General features: G+C 50.8%; 1 protein-coding gene across 3 annotated transcripts in view; it reads left to right on the forward strand.

Annotated features, from left to right (window-relative positions):
- The window catches only part of RCOR1 (REST corepressor 1), a 523,596-nt gene that overhangs the window by 240,519 nt on the left and 259,528 nt on the right, over positions 1-23,549 (forward strand). For all 3 annotated transcript variants that reach the window (XM_078660219.1, XM_078660217.1, XM_078660218.1), the window contains one exon: positions 18,295-18,339. In XM_078660219.1, the coding sequence (XP_078516345.1) occupies positions 18,295-18,339 (45 nt within the window). The remainder of the gene's footprint in view (positions 1-18,294; positions 18,340-23,549) is intronic.

Here is a 23,549-nt window from a genome sequence, read left to right on the forward strand (position 1 = left end):
CTTGAACGCCGAAGCAGACAAATAAACCATTGATTCCTTGCATATCACTAATTGCAGTTATACCCAAAGGTAGCGCAGTATGTTTTCTGAAAATGGGGAGAACACTGCCTCAATCTCTTCACCACCACCGAGAATGCTTAATGTCAGCAAGGTTGCTCTGTAGTTTCCAAGTTTTTCTTGTTCAAATAAGTGTTCCGCCTAGAGTGGAACTCGGGGCTTCTGTACCTCTTTCTGTCGCTACCTCTCCTGCCCCTAGTTCTGAAGATCAGGACCGACCAAGTCCATATAAACCGAGTGGCCCCCGATTGGGCATGAGTATGGCTGGGCATGAGCATCTATGCTCTGATCAGCCTACCCATTTGGGAGGATTTCCTGTTGCGGCAGCAGGGCAGGGTCCTGCACAGGGCCTGTGCAACCTCCATGCTTGGGGATTGAGCAGCAACAGTTGAGTGCTTTCAACCTTCCTCTAGAAGTGATTACGGTCATCTTGGCAGCCAGGAGTCCCTCAAACAAATTTCCATACACATGCTGTTGGGATACGTTTGTGGCCTGGTGCACTTCTAAACTGATTGATTCACTCCTTGCCTAGATGGCCTAAGTTTTGTTGTTTGTGTTGTCCGTATCCCAGCAAGGGCCTTGTTTTGGGCACAGTTACAGGGTATTTGTAGGCTTGTCCGTATCCCAGCAAGGACCTTACTTTGGGCACAGTTACAGGGTACTTGTAGGCTCTTTCAGCCTTTTTAGGGTTCCTGAACTAACCTCCGTTATTTATATATCCAGATCCTTGAAGGGTTGCAACATGTTTCTTATTCCTCATTTCATTAATGCTCAGTGTGACTTTATTTGGTCCTCGCATCACTTGTGTATGCACCTTTTGAGCCCTTCCACAATTACCCTCTCAGGCTCCTTAACCTCAAGACTGTCTTTCTTGTCTCTATAAGATTGGCGAGGTGGTTCTGCTAGTTGCAGGCTCTATCTGTCAACTCACCTTCTACCATGTTCTACCCATACAAGCTAGTCCTCTGGACATGAGTTTCTTCCTTCGGAAGGTAGTGACTCCATTTCATGTTGGTCAGACCAGTGCCAAAAAGTAGCCTCCTGCGGTCTTGTGGGCCCATTCTACCACAGTCAAGGCTGCTACCACAATGTTGGCCCTTGTGTTGCGTATTCTAGACATTTTTCAAGATGCTTAATGGGCGTCACTCCTTACGTTCATGAGTCACTGTCTGGACAGCCAGGTCTGCATAGAAGGGCATTTTGGCCTTTTGGTCCCTCAGGACTTACTAGTTTGAGGCAGTTCACTGACCCCCCCCCCCATCTAGGAGGTATTACCTGGGTATCTGTTCAGAAGGTGATGACTCTGGTTAGAAGTCTCTACCAGAACTTCTGCCATATGCTTTCTGGTAGAGACTTTGTCTAACTGCACATTCCTCGCTGACCCTCCAACTTCCCGGTTTCATGAACAGGTCTCTTTACTAAAGTTCCCAATCTAGGAATCTTCACATTTGCCACAACCAATCTGTTTGGTTCTGCGTCTTCGGGCACAGAAGTGCCCGGAAATAGCATGTCTGCATGCATAAGTGATGTCTGTTTAGTCCTGTGCACATCGGTGTAGAATGACTTCGACGTAAAGCTGTCAGCGCATCTGCTGGTGCATGGGGTGCTACTGAAAAAATATCCAGATCCAGTCTGACACCAGGCGAAGTATTTATATGGTGAGGAATCTGCAGTTACATAGTCTCTTTCTGAAAGAGAGTTAACGAAGAGGTAAGTAACTTATTCTTCAGTCATATTTTTGAAGTGGAGGATTGAAAAAATCTTTCAAATGGCAAGAATGTCCTTGTGGCAATGTTTGACAGCTGAGTCTAATACATAATGTCAAACTTTGTAGTAGCAAAAAATGTATCCTGCAAACTAGGCCTTGATTTATTCCGTTCTACCAAGACATTGTCTGTGCACTCAACTTTGCCATCCCAGTACACATCAGGACGAACCCTTCCTTTAAAAAATTCAAAAACCAACTCAAAGCGTCTTCCTCAATAGAGCGCTCCCGACCTGACAAAGGACCCATACAACCGAACTGCACCTTACTGAAGATCCAATCACTTGGATAAGAACAAACTCTGTCAAGCCCACTCCCCTTGAACCTCACCCTTGTCCCCCATTCGACTATGACTACTACTACTCTACATGTGAATGCCAAGTGACTTATGCTATATTTACTGTTACAATTCTGTGTATTCCCAACAGTCACTTGACAAATGTTGTAAGGCACTTCCATACCTTCGGGTCTGGCCAGCGCTATATAAAACCTTTAAATAAAAAAAAATTAAAAATACATTTCTTCTACCTACTACTTCTAGTGCATCTCTGTGCTCAGTTGAAATGAATTCTGGGTTATATAATATTGGTGTGAATGCGGAAGGGAAGGATGTGAGACCATTATTGTCCTACCTTTTAATGATTTGCCCAACAAGTAGATAACAATGTTGTGCCTAACTACCTCAGAGACAGACCAACCAAATCTACCTCCCATTTTCCTAAAAGATGAATCATACCAGGACATTTATGTCTTACTTGGTGTGCTAAGTTGCTCTAACATGGCACTTTCTTACCCTTCATTCACCGATTCCCACACTAGAATTAGCGGACAAAAAATCTTCAAGCACACTCCACTGAGTGAATAGACGGTCTATTCCACTTCCTAGTAGAATACTTTTTTAGTTCTGTACTACATATTTCTCGCCTTTCCTCTTTTTCTTTTCTTTCGGCTGGTCCCACTTCTCTTCGTGGGTCGGGTTGTGCAACTGGGACGGACCTTCTCTGGGGCTTGTTCTGGGGTTCCCTTGCCTCTGTCTTAGTCATGCGCTTGGCTTGTTCTGGGCACACTACTTCATAGTATGTACCTGCTGCGCACGCATGGTTGTTATGGTCCACCTCCGTGGGCCTCGGCGTGTACCCGTGTGCACTTGTCCCTTGCTCTGCTGGGGCTTTGCTCAACTGTGTCTTCCTTCTCACGTATGCGCTTTTCGGCTTTGGGGGACGTTCCTGCCTTGTCCCCTGCCTCAGGGCTGATGCCCGTTCAGCTATCCCTTTGCTGTGTGTTCTGAGGCGGGCTCTGCCTCAGTTTCCACCTCTTATCCTTGGATTTTGCGGGTGGTTCTTTTCTTCCTTTGGTACTCTCTTGGTGCCGTCTGTCCCTCCGGGTTCTCTGGCAGACGCCCTTTGCCCCTCAGGTAGGCTTGTGGTATCCTGGCTGTAGGAAGGTGGATACCCGACTATGGTTGCCCCCAACTTTTTGCCTGGTGTTTTGCTGGTTTTCCGACTTAGTTGACCTGGGGCCCTGCTATTCAGGACCCCAGGCCCACTGCTCTCTGTAAAATGGATTCCATGTACCTTAGGTACATATCTAATTGGATACTGAGTCACCTTATCAGTCCCTGTAGAGTATACCTTAGGTATCCAGGGCATAGGTGTACCCAGGGCCTACCAGGGGCTGCAGCATGTATTATGCCACCCCTGGCTGGCCATCCAAATCTGACACAACTGGCTGCACGACAGCTGGGGCAAGGTGGTGTAATCACCCTTTGCTGTAGATATAGTATTCCTATATCTAACCCTAAAATGGACACATGTATTCCTATCAGTCACTCCTATGGCAGGCCTTATCAATCCTGAAGGCAGAGTGCTTGGAATTATGTGAGATGGTGCTCTGGCATGAGCTGAGCCTGTCTGCAGCTTGCGGAACCAAGTCCTAATAGCTGTTCCATGATAACGCGTACCATATACTCTTAAGTGCATTATAATCCTCGCGGTTATATGCCAACTTTGGTATCGCTTTATCAAAACATGTCGAGTAAGGTGTCATACGAATTGGAATTCCTACCCCTCGCCAATTCTGGCGACGGGGTTAGCATTCCACCCTTCTAGAGGGACACGACATGGACGAAACTGTGAACCCCGGTTAAAGCTTAACACAGCCTCAGCTCCACAAAATGGATGCTGCCACCACAGACACAAGTCTGACCTCCTGCTGCTGTGAGTCCTTCCAGCGAGGAGTGCTTGGACAAAGGGTTTCCTGTCAGGGGCGGTGCTAGCACCATCCCAGACAGGGTTTTGTGTATCCCAGGTAGGCAGGGCTATAGAGGAAGGTGACTGCAAGTGGCACCCCGGTGCTCACTGTGCATAGGCCGGTTTGAACCAGTTCCAGGGGCACACCAGCCCCTGAGCTGGGGAAAGTCCAGCAGGGGAGAGGGGTGTAACCACCCCCCTTCCTGGTCCCACCCATGGGCAGGACCTAGTCGCGTGCCAGCCCCTTTCCTTAGTATAAAGATAGGAGTGGGCCCCCTTCCCAAATTAGATTATCTTTGAATCCTGGCACTACTTTCTACGAAAGGAACTCAAGACTTCTTCTCAAGATTTCTCCCTTGTGACTAAGGAGTAGTCACCCTGCAGCAGCAGGCACCACCTAAGTATCTTGCGGTTTGCTGAAACGTCCTTCCTCCGGAACCAGACTGCCCAGCTCGACGAAACCCGGACTCCCTGCCCTCTCTGACCTCAACCTGCCTCTACAGCACAGCTGAGACTCGTAGGTGCGACGAGACCAGAGGACCCGGTGATCATCAGAACCAGCACGACACTGAACCAGCACGACCACCGAGGGACCCTCGAGTGGGTGCACTGGGGTAAGAGAAGCCCCAACCCCAAGCATCACGAGCACCGAAGCCCAGCCCCCCAGCATCCTCCAGATCTGCGTGGGGCCCTTTTGCCTCTGCGTTGCTTGCCACGTTGTCCGGTTACTTGCCCGTTGGCTAGTGACCCTCCAGACGACGTCCTACGTTTGTTTCACCGCTGGTCTAGCTCCTCTAGACTGGCCCTTGTCTCCTCTTGAAGGGGAACTTTCTCGGACCCTCCTGGTCCACTCCAGACGCCATTTTGTGTTGCCACGTGGGCTTGCCTTAGCCAAGGCTTGTTGCTTCGTTCAACGGATCCAGCATCGCCAGCAGCAGACATCCGACGTGGGACAGCTCGCAGACCTCCAGCCTGGTTGACATCAGCGCCCTGGTCCGTGCAGCAGCAGAATCCAGTGTCACCTCTTCGCCTGGCTGAGTGACCTCGTCCGGTGCCATCTGGTGCCCACCTAATCACTGGCTAGTGATTCAGAACTTGGTCCCCTCTGCTTACAGGTACTCTTCTTCAACTGATCCAGTCCTTGGATCAGCCCGGAACATCTTCACTGGTCGCCTGCCAGCAACTCTTACTTCAGGCTCCTGGTTCGTCAACGAGGTTTCCCTACGACACTTGAACCCTATGCAGCCGCAGCCCCTGGGCTTGGTAAACCGAGTACCACGGTGCTCCAGCGTAGATCCACTCTCTAAGTGTCTAGATCCACTTTCGTTTTTGACCTACCTAGTCGGGTTCGCCCGAGAACACTAACTTTTGCATTTACTAGTATCCATAGACTTTGTCCCGCATTATGCGTGAGAGTTTCCACTCTGCACACGACGTCCCTAGGCCTCCTGCTTCTAATCCAAGGGTTCAGCATTGTAGGCCCAGCGTTTGTAAAGTCTCTGAGAGTAGTACTTACCTGCTAGTAATTTCGCATTCCACTTTTGTAGTATATGGTTTTTCGTGCCCCTCGGGCATTTGTGTAAATTGTGCGACTTTCAGTATTTCTTTAAGAGTTTTGTATTGTGCTTAGCTCCCTGACTCATAAAGAGTTCAGGGTAGTCTTGTTATAAATAAATATACTTTATTTTCATAACAACTTGTGTGGTGTCCTTTCACTTGGTGTTCAAGGGGTAAATGTGATGGTAAAACAGCTGGCTTAACACGCCCTCTAGAGTTTAGCCTAAAGACTGCTCTTGTCCATGCTACTAGGATAGCTGGTCTATCAGGTTGACTTACAACCAATCATCAATAAGGGTCGTTTGGAATGATACATAGTGATCACTAGAATAGTGAGCACTGCATATCAGGCCAACTTCTCACACTGGCCTTCCCTTCTCCTTGTTCTTATTTACTTCTGCTTGGTGGGGGCCGGGCCCTCCTTCCTGTCCCCATGACACATCCCTTGTTGGGGCCCTCTGTTCTTCCAAGCTGGTGAGGTTCTCTCGCAGACCCTCCTCCCCTCTGGTTATGGCTAGGGTATCTATTGTACGTTAAGGAATCTGCGACTAGTAGTCTCTATCAGATGTACAAGTTACTTACCTTCAGTAACTATGTATCTGATAGACGATTCTAGCCACAGATTCTTTCAAGACCCACCCTTCCTCCCAGTTCTGCGAGGACCTTCAGCTTGGACTTCTGCACTCTCCTCCCTCCTGGTGGCTTTTTCTTTTGCAAGTGTCCTCTTCACTTCCTACCTGGCTGGGTGCTTCGTTCTGTTTAATTGTTCCGTCCCGCGCCGTACACATGCGCGCGCAGACACACTCGCTCACACACCCCCCTCCCCCACAGTCACACACACGCACTCCAAGACACATACACGCACGCACACACACATACACAGCCCGCACACGCGCACACATGCGCTGCCCCCCCACACCCCCAGCAACCCACTCACTGGCTTCCTTTGTGCGGCGGCTCTCAGCTGCAGGGCCCGGCAGCAGGACTCTTCTTCCCTCCTTCGGCACCGGGGCGCAGGGTAGGCTCCTGCCTGCTCCGGTGCTCCAACTCGCGACTCTTCCGTGGGAGGCGGGGTAGGCTCCCGCCCTCCTACTTCCTGTTTCCGGTTGTCGCGCCGGCCTGCCTGACTGCCTGGTCGCAGGCCGGCAGAGTAACGAGGATGTTTGATTTGCGGTATTTATTTATTTAGTTATTTATGCATTTTTATATAGCGCGGACTTTACCCGAAGGCGGTATTTATTTATTTATTTATGTATTTATGCATTTTTATATAGCGCAGACTTTACCCGAAGGCGGTATTTATTTATGTATTTATGCATTTTTATATAGCGCGGACTTTACCCGAAGGCGTCAGAGCGCTTCACATTAGGAACAGAAATGAAACATAATGAGAAACATTACAAAAGAACAGGTTGCAAAAACATACGTTACTTACATAAGGTAATAGTGACAATTGTGAGCAAACAAAATACATGAGGTAGTAAAAACTATAAGCAACCAAAAATACATGAGGTAGTAAAGGTAATAGTGACAATCGTGAGCAAACAAAATACTTGAGTAAAAATTGTGAGCAACCAAAATACATGAGGTAGTCAAAAGTGCACAAGAGGAAATGAAAGTGACAAGTGTGCAGTTATAAGAGAAAACAGAGTATAATTAGAGGTATAGTCCTGCAATAAGTGCTAGACACTCAGGCTCAGGAACAAGCGTTACATGGGCAAGGTGGCACTTGTGCAAGTATCAAAGGCAAAGACATGTGAGAGGTAGCAGCCGTGTGTTGCAAGGGCAGAGTGGTGTGTGCATGTTACAAAAGGGCACCGAACACCAGTACATGGAAAATACTGCAAAAAGGCAGACCCTCCAATCACAGGCATACACTGGGAAGGCACTTCCATGGTCATGGAAAGTAGAAATTATCAGTAGTGGGAAGTCTTCCTCACAAATAGCAAGAGGACGTGAATTACTTTTGGAGGTGTCTCTGGAGGAGGAGGAGAACTTTGAGGTCCCTTTTGAAGGCCTGGGAGGAGGCGGTGGTCCGGAGCTTTTTTTTGTCCTCTCGCGGTTTGTAAATACAAAACATATTGCATTACAAATGCTATAGGTATCACATTTGCGAAAGTTATAACTATTGGCATTGTAAATGACGAAGCTATTAATTTAGCTATTTAAAAAAAAAAGAAACATAAATAAAAACGTTGCCATTTACAATACCAATAGCTCAAACTTTCCTAATGCGAGACCTATTGCATTGCAAATGCTTGTTCATTGCTTGGGGTTTCTGACTCCTCTGCAGTCCTCTGGGTTGGGGTCTCTTGGCTGTGCCTCAGCCCTTTACAGGGGATACGACACTCATTGATGGTGACGTCTTGGGGTAATTTATTGTTACCCATCTTTTCTGATTTGTTGCCTTTCACTGTTATAGATTGTGGTTGCAGACTTTCTGTCGTCTATGACATTTTTCACATGTTTTTTCTGCCTCCAGGGTGGATATTGCCTTCGCTTTGCAGGATTGCTGTAAGAAAGTGATATCTTTCTTGCATGGTATTGTGAGAAAGTGGCTCTATATATACTGGACCAAAGTAAGGTACAGGGTGTATAGAGACCACAAACCCCAGAGGTATAACAGAGGTCAGGGCTGACCTTACTCTCAAAAGTGGTAGTTTGGTCGAGCAGTAAGGCACTACCAGAGGACAGTGTAAAGCACTTGTTGTACACACTCAGTCAGGAAAAGGTTTCACACACTCAGGCCAATTGTTTTTATATCAAAATATATAGTTTTATTTTTAGAACCAACAGGTATCAAAATATACTTTTCTCAATTCTGAGTGATATCAAGTAAGTACTTTGCAGAATGGTAATAACTTTGTAAACACAATAGGTACAGGGGTTGCAGTAGGCAACACAATTCTAAACACAATCTAACATTGAGCTCAATGGGTTTTTATACAAATATGCAGTTAATTACTTTGTAGATTACTTTTGTAATTCCAGGACTGGATCCTAGATTCAGTCTTTGGGTGCAAGCTGAAAACAGTTTAGTAAAAACGTTTTGGTTATTGCAATACTTTTTAAGAAATATAAATGTATTTCAAAAGTTCACACAAACTTTTCAGTGAAAATCTAGCAATGTTATCCAGTGGGAGAAAATTCAGGTTACAGGTAAAGTACGTTCTCGTTACTTTTGTAATCCAGTACTGGGCTCCTAGGTCCAGCACTGGGATCTCGACTTAAGTCAGGTAAGTAATTGCGTTTCAGTAGTAGGTATGATTTTTAAGGAATATTTCAAGTTTTCAAAAGTAGACCGAAGAAATTTCATAGAAAAGCAGACAATGGAGTCCTATGGAGAAAATTCAGGTTACTAGTATACCCAGTTAGGATTACTTTGGCGGTTCAGTACTGGGCTACAAGGTACAGTACTGACTTCTCTCCTGATCACAGGTGAGTACTTCGGAGTTGGGTATTCGGCTGATTTTATAGGAATATTTTAGAGTTTCAAACCTTCACACTTAAATTTTTTTTCGAGTCAAACCAGTCAATGTTATCCTATTGCAGGTAAGTGAGTTATCGGTTTCCAGGTGAGTACTCGACCAGTGAAGTGAAGGTTCTGGGCATAGACTCAGGGGTCCCCCAGGGTCAGGTAGGTTCGGTTGGTACACCCTCAGCGGCGCGGGGGCAGCCGGGTGCAGAGGTAGTTAGGCCTAATGTTGTCCAGTGAGAGGCAGGGGGTCTTCGATTGGTGGCTGGTGGTTAGCAGGCCACGCGGCTGTGGGAGCTGGGCTCCTGGTCACTAGCTCAGGGCAATGGGGAAGTAGGGTAGGACACAGGGTGCACGGCCAGGGGCACGCGGGCGGCTGGGTGCAGGGTGCTTTTGAGGCGCTCAATTTTATTCAATGGGAAAGGTAAAAAGGGAACAAAGGCTGCAGACTCTGGGACGGTGATTCTTTAGGTGCGACCACCACTTCGAGAGGTAAGTTGGGATCTTGGAGAAGAGGTAGGTACCCCAATGGAAGGCACAGGTGGCTGCCAGGTGCAGGGGTGTCTTTGTGTGTCGGGAAATCTTACCCTCGGCTAGTCGCGGTTGGAGGGGTCCTTGGTTCTGAGACTGCAGGCGTCGTCTGGTTCCTCGGAGGGTCTTTGGGCACTAGACTTCGGGCCCCAGTCACCGGGGGGGACGTCCCCGTGGTCTTGGATCACACGGGCTGGGCTCAGCGGGTGCAGAGTGGGTTGGTCTGGTGCCTCTTGGCTGGCACCAGGGGTATCGTTGTTGAAGCAGTTCCTCTGCTTATGGGAGTCTCAGTCTTCAAGAGGGTCGAGGCAGGTAGGTCCTCTGGGGGTCCCAAGGTTGCTGTCGGCAGGAGTCGCCGGGATTCAGCAGGAGCAGGTTCCAGGATCGACAGGCCGGTAGGGCTGGGGGCAAGTCAGTGCGTGTCGTCCTGTTAGCAGCTGCACTGCGGGTCTTCTTTTCTTATCGGGATCTGAGGAAGGACGGTTCAGGGAGCTCATAAATACTGAATTTAGGAGTATTACAGGTAGGGCAAGAGGAGGGACCAATAGGTCCCTGTCCTGGGGTGGGTACACCGCCTAGTCGTCTCCTCTCCTGTGGGAGGGGGGCAGGAACCGAGCTGTGAATGGGCAGGTCTCCCCATCTTCAAGATGACCGGAGCTCAGGGTCGTGCTTCACCTCGCCTCTCCCACCTGAGGGGTGGGGTTGGCACAGGCTGGCACACCCCCCTTCCTGAAGTAGGGTGTCCTGCCAGTCTTCCTGCCAGAGTGGGGGGTCAGAACCGGTGGGTGCCAGTTGCTGGGTACAGCAAATGGTCTGGAGAAGCTCAGAGGTGGCAGGCCTTTGAAGCTTCCCCCTGCCCATCCTGGGGAGGAGACCTAGCACCTCGCCCAGGATGTGCATTGTTGCAGGCCCATGAGAGTAGGGGGCTCTCCACCCAGAGGTCCAATAACACATCTGCTGTAAAGCAGCCTAGGCAGCCTCTCAGTCCAGACGTGGATTGTAGGTTAGGTTTAAGGGGGCATCTCTAAGATGCCCTCTGGTGCATTTTACTTTAATCTCACACTGGCATCAGTGCAGGTTTAATGTGCTTAGAAGTTTGATACCAAACTTCTCAGTCTTCAGTGGGGCCATCATGGTGCTGTGGAGTTCGTAATGTCAACCTCCCAGCACCATATACTCTTGATGGCAGCACTGCACTTACAGTGCCCAGGAATGGCCCTGGGTACTGTGGGGGCACAGGGATCATGCACCTGTGCCCACAACACTGGCATAGGGCACCCAGCTAGAGGGGTGACTGAGGTATGCCAGGGCAGTGTGTTTGTGGGCGTGGCACACAGGGATGTGTGCCATGTCGACTCTTTGTTTAGTTCTGCACCAGGACACTCAGTCTGCAAAGGCAGTGTGTGAGTGTCAGGGTACAGGGCCCCTAAGGGTGGCACAATAAGTGCTGCAGCCCTTGGGTCTTCTCTGGTCACCATGCCCTGGGTACCTAGGGTACCATTTACTAGGAGGTGACAGGTGGCCAGAGATGCCAATTGGGTTTTAGGTTCAACACAGTTTTAGGGAAGGACAGGCGGGAAACCCGAAGTGAGGAAAGGGGGTGTGCCAGCCTCATCCAACCCCACCCCTCAGGTGGCAGAGGCAGGGTAAAGCACGACTCCTGGCTCCGGCCATCTTGAGGATGGGGAGCCCTGTCCAATCAGAGATAGGCTCCTGCCCCCCTCCCACAGGAGAGGAGCAGGATAGGGAGTGTACTCACCCAGGACCCATTGGCCCCTGCCCTTGCCCTACATGTAACACCCCTAAATTTTGTATTTAGGGGCACCCTGAACCTTCCTTCCTCAGATCCCGATTTGAAACAAGCAAGAAGATCAAGAAACCAGAAGACCTGCTGTGCAGCTGCTAACAAGAGGACAACAGCAACTGACTTGTCCCCAGCCCCACCGGGCTGTTGATCCTTGAACCTGCTCCTGCTAAACCCCGGCGTCTCCTGCAGACAGCAACCTCGAAAACCCCGCAGAACCTGCCTTCCTTGCTCATCTAAAGACTTGGACTCCCATGAGCAGTGGTTCTGCTCAAACAGCAACAACCCCTGGTGCCAGCCAGGTACCGCAAATCCAGCACACTCTGCACCCGCCGAGCCCGGCCCGTGCCTGAGTGGACACAGACCACAAGGACGTTCCCCCGGCAACTGTGACCAAGAATCCAGCACCCAAGGACCCTCCACGACGATCCAGACGACTCCTGCAGCCTCAAGACAAGGGACCCCTCCAACCGCAACCAGCTCAGGGTAAGATTTCCCGATGCCAAAAGGCAACCCTGCACCCGGTGCCCCACGGCCCCCTCTGCCCAACTCTTGAGTGTCTACCTATCCTCCAAGATCTCAACTTACCCCTCGAAGTGTCGGTCGCTCCTGAAGAATCGCTGTACCCGAGCCTGCAGCCTTTGTTCATCTTCCACGTTTTCCATTGAATAACATTGTGTGCCCGACGGCTCAAAAGCACCCAGCACCCAGCCGCCCGAGTGCCCCTGGCAGTGCAACCATTATCCTAATCTATTTCCCCATTTGCCCCGAGCAAGTGACCAGGAGCCCAGCTCCCACAGCCACGTGGCCTGCTTGCCAGCAGCCCCCAACCGAAGGCCCCCTGCCTCTCATAGGATAACATTGGGCCTAACTACCTCTGAACATGGCTGCGGCTGTGCTGCTGAGGGTGTACCAACTGTACCTACCTGACCCTGGGAAACCCCTGAGTCTATGCCCAGAACCTTAACTCTGCCAGTCGAGTACTCACCCAAAAGCTGACAACTCACTTTTCTTCCATAGGGTAACATTGAGTGGTTTCATTTGGAAATTCTTCCAAGTGCGGAGTTTTGAAACTTTTTAAAATATTCATCTAAAATCAGCTGAACAACGAATTCCGATTTACTCACATGTTATCAGGAGAGAACCCAGTGCTGCATCTTTTAGCCCAGCACTGACCCTGAAAAGTAATGTTAACCGTACTTACCAGTAACTTGAATTTCCTTCCATAGGAATCCATTATCTGGTTTTTACCAGAAAAGTTTCTGTGACGATTTTCAAAAACTACAAATATTCCTTAAAAATCGCCTGTATGACTTAAACGCATTCTTTCAATTGTTTACAGGAGATACACCAGTGCTGGATCCAGGATCCAACACTGAGTAAGAAAAAGAAACGATAACATTACTTACCTGCCAAGTGAATTTTCTCCCATAGGATAACATTGGTGATTCTATGTGAAAAAGTTTGTCAACTTTTAAAATACAATAATATTCCTTAAAAATCACTACTGTAACCAAAACACTTTTACTCAATTGTTTACAGGAGATGTCCCAGGACTGAATCTAGGATCCAGTCCTGTGGTTAAGAAAAGTAATCTATAAAGTAACTAATTGCGTTTAACTAGAAATTCCCATTGAGCTCAATGTAACATGGTGTTTGAAATTGTGTTGCCCATTGCAACAACTGTAGCTATTGTATTCAAAAGTCTATTGCCTATTTGAAACGTTTTTAGCGAAAGTATCTCATTCTGAGAAAGTATATTTTGATATCTATTGTTGGTTCTGAAATAAAACTATATATTTTTACACAAACAATTGACCTAGAGTTCAGTTCTTGAGTGTGTACACTGTCCTCTGATACTGCCTTACTGCTCAACCAAGCTACAACTTTAGAGAGTAAGGTTATATCTAACTTTAACCTCTGCCTCTGGGGACTGTGTACTCTGTGCACGGTCCAGTATATACAGAGCCACTTTCTTACAGTTGCTTTTCAGTAGCGGTGCTCTGCTCTTTCCCTTCCATGACTTTCAGTAACACAGTGCCTGGCATTGTCCCTAATGGAGCTGTTCTTCACCATTCGCTTCTTCCCTTTCTGTTTCACTGATTTTTTTCGCACACTGTTCCCATACACCCACAGTTTTGTCTGATGGCTCCGTGTTGTGGCGTGGAAACGTTCTTTGATGTGATGTGAATGCCTGGGTGGTGCCCCGAGGTGCCCTTCTCCGGGGTTGCTGCATTGTTCGTCTGGTCTGACCTGTTGTCTGCGGCCTGGGTCGTGACTCTTGTCTGCTCCTTTTGGGTCATGTTTGTTTACCCCTCTCTTTTAGAGTGTATGGGCCTTCTTCACCATCCTGTTCGCTGGCCTGGGAGTTTGGTAGGTTCTTGTGTTCCTCCCTCTTTTGGAACGCAGCCTACTGATCTTCCTGGGTGTCCCATCTGTTTTCCTTCTTTCTCCCTCTCTCCTTGGAGCCTCTGGGTTGCTAGTCTTCCCCTTCCTTGCCTTGGCCTTGAATGGCGGTTATGTAGCCCCGTAAAGATGTGGGGTGCCTTGGCCTCCCCTCCCCTTGCCTTGCTTCCTCTGTTGAGTGGGATCGGTGGCGTTCTGCTTTGGGGGTTCCCCGTGCCTGCGGGGACGAGGCTCCTCGCCTTGTCCGCTGGCCTGGTCCCCTGTGGGGCCTTCTGTTATGTCCAGGCAGGTGGGGCCCTTTCGCAGACCCTCCCTCCCTGTGGGTATGGCTAGGGTATCTTTTCTACGTTAAAGAATCTGCAGCTAGTAGTCTCTATCAGATGTACGAGTTACTTACCTTCGGTAACGATGTATCTGGTAGAGAAGATTCTAGCCGCAGATTCCTTCACGGCCCACCCTTCCGCCCAGTTCTGCGAGGGCCTTCGGCTTTGTCTTCTGCTCTCGCCTCCCAGTGGGTGGCGGTATCTTTTGTGAGTGCATTATTTCGCTCTTTTAACAGGATGATTTGTTCTGTTCTTGTTCCTTCCTCCTCTTGGAGGATGGAGTTTGGTTCTCCTGTGCCCCTCTGCTCTTGTCCAGGTTAGGGGCTTGCCTTCTCTTCCCCTCCCCCCTCTCCCCCTTGGTTACTAGGGTTCTGGTTCCTCTGTTACCTTATGGGTTGGGGTCAACTCACCGGGCCTTTGTCCTTGTTCCTTGGGGTGGGTAGCCGCACTCTGTGATGGGGTTCCCCTGGAGATTTGTCGTTCCTGTCTGTCTTGAGGCCAGTTTCCCCTTCGTTATTCCTGATTGGGGTTGTAGTCCTGCTGTATGTTGTCGTGACAACTTTGCATGTGTTCCTTGTCTCCAGAGGGGGCTGTCTACATCCTGGAGGGGTGGCTGTTCTTTTTCTTTCCCTGCCTTTGGCTGCTGCAGTGTTGACACTGTTCCTTATGGTGTTGTTCATCAGTTCTTTTCCACTTTTCTCTGCTCTTTCGCACACTGTTCCCATAATCGCACAGTTTTGTCTGATGGCTCTGCGTTGTGGCATGGAAAAGTTCTCTGAAGAAAACTGACCTCAGCGGGGTGGGACTTATGTGATGTGACCTCGTAGACAGCGTCAGGGCAGAGTCTCGTGGTTACTATCAATATAGATTTATCACGGCGGCCATCTTAAAGAGGTGAACTGTTCCTTCCTCGGGGGGATACTTAGTCATAAAGTGATAAACATAAAACAAGTTAAAAAAGAAAAACAGGAGGATTACTCCCTTTCAAGATGGCGTTCAATTGCTTAGGGATCCAGGCACATCCCAAAATGGCAGAGTGCCTACAAGGATTGCGCTCTGTTTTCCAGGAAGGATTTGAACCATTGAAGGACTGTGCCATTAGCCAGTGCCAGATAGATGATTCATCAATGATTGTGCCAGTGCCAAATAGACCCATCTGGGATGTGAGGTTAGTGTGGGTTTTGAGTGTGTCTAGTTCAGATTGGTAAGAGGGGGGAGGAGACGTGGAGACAGGAGTGGCACGCAGAGGGCTAGGGATTGTGTTGCTGAGGGTTTCAGTGACTGTGATCGCTGTGTGGTGGGTTTGGTGGCTGGGAGTGTGTTAGACGAGAATGAGTGGGGTATACCTGGGTTGGGGTCTTTTCGACGATTCGTTAAAGTTGCCTTATCGTGGTGAGTTTCTCCGGAGATCGGGTAAGAGTTGAGGTGGGGGGAGAGAGTTATGGGGATAGGGGTGGTGGCGGATTGTGGAAATGATGAGGGTCGGAGGTTGGGTATTAGGGGAGGACCGATGTGTTGCTTTTAGTGATGTTTCTAGGTAAGGGTGTCCATGATATGGGTTCTAAGGGAGGTGAGATGTTATTGCTTCTTTCGAAGGTGCCAGGTAAGGGTGTTGGTCACTGAAGTTCTGGAGAGATGTAGATGGAGTAGTTTGGTCCTGGAGGACAATGGGTGAGGTGTTGGTGTGGGTTTTTAGCGTGGGAATGTGTTAGTCGAATTGTTCTAGGTCCTTCTTGGCTGCTTGAATAAGAACAGTGCCATTTTTGTAGGAAGTTATATTCAGAGTGGCTCTAAGGATTTGTGCTGATGTTGTTGTAATCCTGGTTCAGTAGGGAATATTTTTCTTGCCATGTATGGTGAGGAGCTTTGAAAAGGCAGTTCGTCATTTGGCCATTTTTCTTGTGAAAAATGTAAGGTCATTGATTAATATTCCTTTCTTTGCATTGAAGGAGCAGTCAAGGAGACTGGTTTTTTTTCTGAGGAGGTAGTGTTTGAAGGTTTTGGAGGCATTTTTAGATAGATTGGGGGGGGGGGGGTATAGAATAGAATACACGTTGTTTTCTGCAGAATTCATATGTAGTCAAGCCATAATGTGATTTTCCTTGTTCTTGGTGGAGGACCAGTTCGCACTCGTTTTGAGGAGTAGGTAGGAATAAGTATTTCAAAGGGAGAAGTATGGGAACAGAGTAGGCCTGTGTGGGAGAACATTTATTTTACAGGGAATTGGAGATAAGAGGACTGCACAGAATATCTAGCTGGTCTAAGTATGGCAGAGACCTTACTAGATGACTGCTGTTTTGCAGGTTGCACCCGATGGCTGTATTGAAGACCTTTATCGGCACGGAGAGGAAGTCCTCTGTTTCTTTTTAATTGCAGGCTCGGGCTCTAGTACCATAAGGCACGAGGAAAATGGCCCAGTCTGAAATAAGATGGCTTTCTGTTTGTAGGCAACCCTCTGGTGGTTATTCTACTTTTTCTTTTTTTTATATATTATTTATCTCCGTTGCTTAAGTGTTCTTATAGGCTCCAAACATTTATCTCTGTAGTTAGTTCAAGGGGGGGTGAGAGAGGCCCTCTTTGATCACCTCTCTCAGCAGACCCCTGGTCCCAGACTGGAGTCTCTCGTGGCTGCATTAGCGCCTGTCTGGGAATAGAGCGGCCCGCTCCCGCAGTAGAGGACACGACCACCAGTAGACAGGAACCTAGGGGGAGGAGAGGGAGCTATCTGGACAGCCTCTAGGGGGCTCTGTGGTTCTGATGTGGATGGTCGGTCAAGGAGGAAAGAAAGGAGGGAGCAGTTTGGCAGCGAGTAATCTCCCATGGGGCTCTGGGCCCCGGTGAAGCCGAATAGCCCGCTTGCACTCACCAGAGGCCGGCTTTGTACAAAGATGAAGAGCGGCACGGTGGGAAAGTAAAGCAAGCCCCCCCAGCTTTGCGGCAGACAACCTATGATCTCCGGGTGATGAGAACCAGCCTGGCCTAAAATCGGCCGGCCCTGGAGGGAAGGTGGCGGGCAGCAAAAAAAAGCGCAAAGAGTCCTCCTGGCTCAGGGGCAGTGCGCCCGCCAGGCAGCAATACCAGAAGTGCAAAGAGCCCTCTTGACTCAGTGACAGTGGGCACGGCCAAATCCTCCCTCGCCCACACCTCCCTTGAACACTGCGAACAGAGCTTAAGGGCCAGCATACCCATGTCATGAGCATCTTGGATCCTTGCTGGACCTCCTACCTACATTGGGTCCATAAACCTCGCAGAATGTCCCACAGGTGTACACTAGTTTGATAACTTTTAAATCCTTTAAAAAAGAAAAGGAAAGAGGGGGTGTGGATTGGCTATAGGCCAAGCCCTTTGGCAGTGTCGCCTGACCATGTGCAGTGCAGGTTGGCTGCCTGTGTATGGCCCAAGGCTGTGCACAGTAGGGGCTGGCCACCCACTGCAGGTTTGTCACAGGAAACTTACATGTGTAACATGATGAAAAGAAAAAAAGGACTATCTCTGAAAAAAAGTGGAATTGTAGTTAGTATGATTTATAGCACTATCATATGTTTAAAATAAAAGCCTTAGAAATTCACTGTTTAAACACAGTTGAAGTGTAGTTATGGTTACGATTTAAAACTGAAAGCCATTGAAATTTGCATGTCTCCCAATGCACACTGCCCATGTCATAAGTGACTTCACTGGTGATAACACCTTACTGTTAGTTGGTGTTGTTTTAATGCCCAGTTGTGGCTTAGTAAAACTTCCACAATCCAATTTGCAACTTGGCCGATTTCCTGTGATTGGCTGTGTGCGTAAGATCTATCCATTAGAAAAACATTGCTAACGGTAAGTAATTTGGTTTATTACAATTAGTGTGAAACTGTACCCTGCACTTGTGTTTTTCCGCAGTTAATTGAAATCATTTGTATTGTAAATCGTGTTTACTTGGAAAGCCAATTTTCATGAAAATTTGTAAGTATCTGAAAATGTAGTATTGTACGGTTTTGAACAGTCTTTCTAGAAAAATGTCATCCTGAAAAGATTCTTTAAGTAGGTATTTAACGTTTCTGCTGTAATGACAACCAACTGTACGTTGCTTTCTTCCTGTGATTTTCTTCTTTTTTTTTTTTCTTTTTCATCTTCTCTTTTAGGTACCAAAACTGTTGCAGCCCAGAGTGCCCTCTCCACCACCACAGGTAAGGCACGTACATCTGGCAGTACATGCTTTGGGTTTGTTCTCGAGTCATCAGATGCCCCTGCAGTTATCCAAGCACTACACCTGTGGAAGCAGTACAAATTATAGTAAATTGTTTTAAAGAAATGTCTACATTTTAATGAATAACCCTAACCTAACCACTGACACGTGTTCCAACTACCACTCTTAATTTGTCATACAGTAGATATTAGTTGTGTGGGGGGGGGAGCAGTCGCCACTGGGTAGTTATAGTTAGGTCAGTGTTTCCATAGGAAATGCCTATTTAGGTCTCGCGCCTAGTGTTGCAGAGCACACCATTGCTCGCGCAGCGCGAGACCTCTTGTACGGGATTCTGAAAGCTGACCACACGCTCGTGCGTGTGGTTTTGCTTTCGCCGGCTGCAATTGGTTTTAGGGTGCTTTTAAAAAAAATATATATATATATACAGCACTCAATTGGGCAAAGGTGGGATGTCCTGCCTTTGCTCCGCCCATTCATATTATGCGCAGCAGGAGTGGCACAGACAACAGGCTCCCTCGCCCCCGCTCCTCTGTGGTGCGCCTGCACCACTGGTTTTGACTCCCGCTGCTCTGTGGTGCACGCAGTGATCTCAGAAGGACAGTGGCACATTTGTATATGTTTTACTTCCAGGTGGTCGGTTCAGGAGGCACAGTAGCCTTGTAGCAGCAGGACAATGAGGAATTACACTCCTTGTCGACATGAAGCATAATCCATCTTTCAGGATCCTCGCAGTGACCCGTTTCTGATACAGGTCCTAATGGCTAAATAGTTTTTAATGAGATCCTTATAAAGGCTGCTGAGATGGGAATCATGTGGCCATACTTCTCATGTGCATGGGAGCCATCATTAATCCAGGCCCGGATGAAACGGCAGGCGGAGCCTTCAATGTTTGTCTTCTGGGCGCCCCGTCTTTCTAGTTAACTTAAGCCGAGAGGAGTGAAACGCATTAACCTCATTACTTCACGTCCAGTTAAGGCCTCAAAAAAGACCCCCCGTGAGTCTGAGAGCCGGAGTCCTAGCAAAGGAGAGGGAAGGACTATCTACAGCTACAGCAGTGGTGGAGTCGGCTAAAGCTTTTAAAAAGCCCTCTTTTCTAACATCTGAGAAGTTGGAGAAAGATTTCAGGTCATCGACGACGCTGCAGAAGACCCCATCGACGAAGGCTTCTAAATCCCAGGTGAAGAAAGTTACACCATCGACTGGCTCGTCGACGGTGCCTTCAGCGTCGACGGGAGCGTCGATGACTGTGACAGCAACGACATCTGAAAGAAACACGTTAGTATTAGATTCCTTACCTTAGAATATCCCCAGGCGTAAGACTGGATCCGGAAATGTTTGCGTAGCAGTACCCTTGCGCGTCGGTAGGCGTCGTCTGCGGCTCCGCGTCCGTCGTCGTGGGCGCCGTGATGACGTCGTCGGAGTACTTAGACGCCGCCTCCGTGTGCTGACGTCAGTTCTTCTTTTTTCCGCGCCAGCAAGCGCAGATCTGGAAAAAGCAGTAACCCTAGTCACTTTTTGACTAACTTTTTGATCCTTTTTGATTGCTATTTCGAGTCTCTCGACTCCGAAACCGTGCCTTTAGGGATGCCCGGCTTCAAGCATTGTGACGATTGCGACCGGCTGATGTCGGTCACGGATCCTCACCGCGTCTGTTTGTCGTGTTTGGGCGTCGACCACGACGACAAGGCCTGCTCCGACTGCCGGGCCCTCTCTTCGAAAGCCAGGCGGGAGCGGTCCTGTAGGCGCCTCATACTCCGGCAGTCGGCCCCGCGCCGTGAGAGGGAGGTCGAGGGACAGGTCGCGGGCTCGGAGCCACCACAGCTCCGAGAGTAGGCCGCACTCCTCCGGGTCGAAGTCGTCGTCCGGTAAGAGGCACAAGAAGGCCAAGCGGCGTCATCGCTCCTCGGACTCCCCCCGACGCTCGCACGATGCGGCCGGGGGTTCGGGTGACACCGCCCACGCGGCTCCGTCGGAGTCGCGGGCGCCGCGTGCAGCTCCACTCCCTCCGGTCCCTGGGCTGAACGCGTCGCCGGAGGAGATGGAGCGCTTCCTCATGGCCATGAGGAAACTCTCTCCTCCGACGGGCTCCGCGGCGCCTTCGGGCCCAGCGGACCCGTCTATGAGCCCTAGCCGGTCGGCGGCTCCGGCCCAGACGCCGTCGGGTGCTTTGGCCCCGACGCCGCCGACGCCTTCGGGCCCGGCGCCGCAGGTCCCCGTTATCCCGACGCCACCGGTGCCTTCGGCGCCGAGGGGTCCAGTTGTTCAGACGCCGCCGACGCCTTCGGGCCCGGCGCCACAGGATGCCGCTGGTCCTCCTTCGGGATCTGGTTCGTCGCCAGTGGATCGGACGACCTCCCCGGCGTCGGACCCTCAGGTGTCACCTCCGGCGCCGGCCTCAGGCAGCGCCATCCCCGGTTCCACCTTCGTTCCTGTTCCGGCATCGGGACGGCCCCGATGGGCGCCGCTCCAGACGCCAGTTGGAGAGTTCCATCTCTACGAACAGGCCCCATTAGATGAGAACCCTGAATTTCAGGAGATGGGTGATGAAGAGGACTGGGAGGGGTCTGAGGACCCTCTGACCAGGGAGTGTCAGTCTCATGAGGACTGGGCAGGAGACCTTGGGGAGGCCAGTGGCCTGGACACCTCTCCAGACACTGGTTTTTGTCTCCCCTCCTTCCGTGGCATCGGAGGAGGGGGCAACTTAAAGTGTGGTGCTGATGAGGGCTGCCAAGGCCTTGGGCCTTGAGCTCCCCGTCGCGGCCGTGAGGACTAACCTCCTCACTGAGGTCCTTAAACCGCAGTCAAGCTCGGCCGAGCCTCTGCTGCCCTTTAATGAGGCCTTGACCGACGTTCTGCTGGGCACTTGGTCCAAGCCCGCTATGGGTTCGCCCGTAGATGGGAACGTGGCCAGACGCCACCGCCCAGCCCCGGGCGACCCATGTTTCCTGTCCTCCCACCCTACCCCCGAGAGCCTGGTCATCCAGGCCTCCAATTCCCAGACCGCATTCTCGTCCGCCCCCCCGGACTGGGAATCCAAGAGGTATGACCAGTATGGAAAGAAGATCTTCTCATCCCTTAGCCTAGGCCTGCGGTCTTCTAACACCGCCTGCCTCTTGGGACGTTACACCCACTCTGTGTGGGATAAGGTCGCGGAAGTGCTGCCAGAGTGTCCGTTGGAGGTACGGGCCAAACTCTGCCAAGCCCTTGTGGAGGGCCGGGATGCAGCCAAGTATTCCATCCGGTGTGGTCTGGATACCACTGACTCGCTGGGTAGAGCGATGGCAACGACGGTGGCGGTCAGACGCCACGCCTGGCTGAGGTCCGCCAACTTCTCGGCAGATGTCCAGAACACGCTTATGGACATGCCGTTCGATGGCCGTCGCCTCTTTGGCGACAAGGCAGACCATGCGCTTGAGCGTTTTAAGGACTCCAGGGCTACGGCCAAGTCCTTAGGCCTCTCGGGCCAGCGCCAGCAATCGGCTGCCTATCACTCCTTTCGTGGCCACGGAAGGGGTGCGCCCACACGTACCGCCAGCCACGCACCGCAGGGCAATACCCAACGCGGTGGAGGCCGTGGGAACCGCCGTCCAGGTGGTCGGGGGCAGCGGCGAGGTCAGTCCACACCTTCCCCCGCAGCATCCGCCTCAAAACCCTCCTAGTCCGTGCTTTCAGGCCCATGTGACGCCAGTGGGAGGCAGGGTTCGCCATCACCACCTCCACTGGCGCACTGTCACGTCGGACAGGTGGGTGCTGCAAATCGTCCGAAGGGGCTACTCCCTCCCCTTCGAGGCGACGACTCCAGCCATGCCACCGCAGAACCACCTTGTATCGGGGGATCACTTGCGACTTCTTCAGGAGGAAGTTACGGCCCTCTTGGCCAAGGGGGCCATCGAGCGCGTTCCTGGGCCAGAAGTAGGGTGTGGTTGCTACTCCCACTACTTTCTGGTACCCAAGAAGGGCAAAGGGGGCCTACGCCCTATCTTGGACCTACGGAACGTCAACGGCTTCCTCCGGAAGGAGAAGTTCAAGATGCTGACACAGGCTCAGGTCCTGGCTGCCCTGGACCCAGGAGACTGGATGGTAGCGTTGGACTTGCAGGACGCTTACTTTCATATCCCCGTCCTGCCTGCCCACCGGCGCTACCTGCGGTTCATGGTGGGCCACGAGCACTTTCAGTTTACCGTGCTCCCCTTCGGCCTTACCAGCGCCCCACGGGTGTTCACGAAGGTGATGGCGGTGGTCGCAGCTCATCTGCCCAGGTTAGGGGTTTCAGTCTTCCCCTACCTCGACGACTGGTTGTTGAAGGCGGGCTCGCCGCAGACAGTCGTCAGCCACCTCCAGACGACGGCAGACCTCCTGCACCAGCTGGGGTTCTCCATCAATGTGCCGAAGTCACACCTGTGTCCCTCTCAGCAGCTCCTCTTCATCGGAGCGGTTCTGGACTCGGCGCGGTTTCGGGTTTATCCGCCCGAACAGCAGGTCCGGGATATTCAGGCTCTGATTCCCATTTTTCAGCCGTTATCCCGGGTTTCGGTCAGGTTGACGCTGCGGCTTCTGGGGCTGATGGCCTCCTGCATCCTACTGGTGCATCACGCCAGGTGGCGGATGCGGGCTCTGCAGTGGGACCTGAAGTTTCAGTGGGCCCAGCATCAGGGCAACCTATCCGACCATGTCCTGATCTCGGAGGGCACTGCGAGACAACTGCAGTGGTGGCTTACGGACCGCGATTGGGTCAGCGGCAGATCCCTCTCCCTTCCCCAACCGGAGCACGTAGTTGTGACGGACGCGTCCCTCCAGGGCTGGGGAGGCCACTTGGGAGAGGCGGAGATCAGAGGCCTCTGGTCTCCGGCAGAGACCCGGCTCCACATCAACCTGTTGGAGCTCAGGGCGATTCGTCTGGCACTGAAGGCATTCCTCCCCTCTGTCCGGGGCAGTGTAGTGCAGGTGTTCACGGACAACACCACCGCCATGTGGTACTGCAACAAACAAGGCGGGGTGGGGTCGTGGATGCTTTGTCAAGAGGCTCTTCGCCTTTGGCAATGGCTGGAACGCCAGGGCGTGACCCTGGTGGCTCAACACCTGGCAGGTTCTCTGAACGCCAGGGCTGACAAGCTCAGCCGTCGGTGCATGATGGATCACGAAAGGCGTCTGAACTCGGACGTGGCGCAAGGCCTCTTTCAGCGATGGGGA

The sequence above is a fragment of the Lissotriton helveticus genome, chromosome 9 (assembly GCF_964261635.1).
Source record: "Lissotriton helveticus chromosome 9, aLisHel1.1, whole genome shotgun sequence".
Classification (NCBI taxonomy): Eukaryota; Metazoa; Chordata; class Amphibia; order Caudata; family Salamandridae; genus Lissotriton; species Lissotriton helveticus.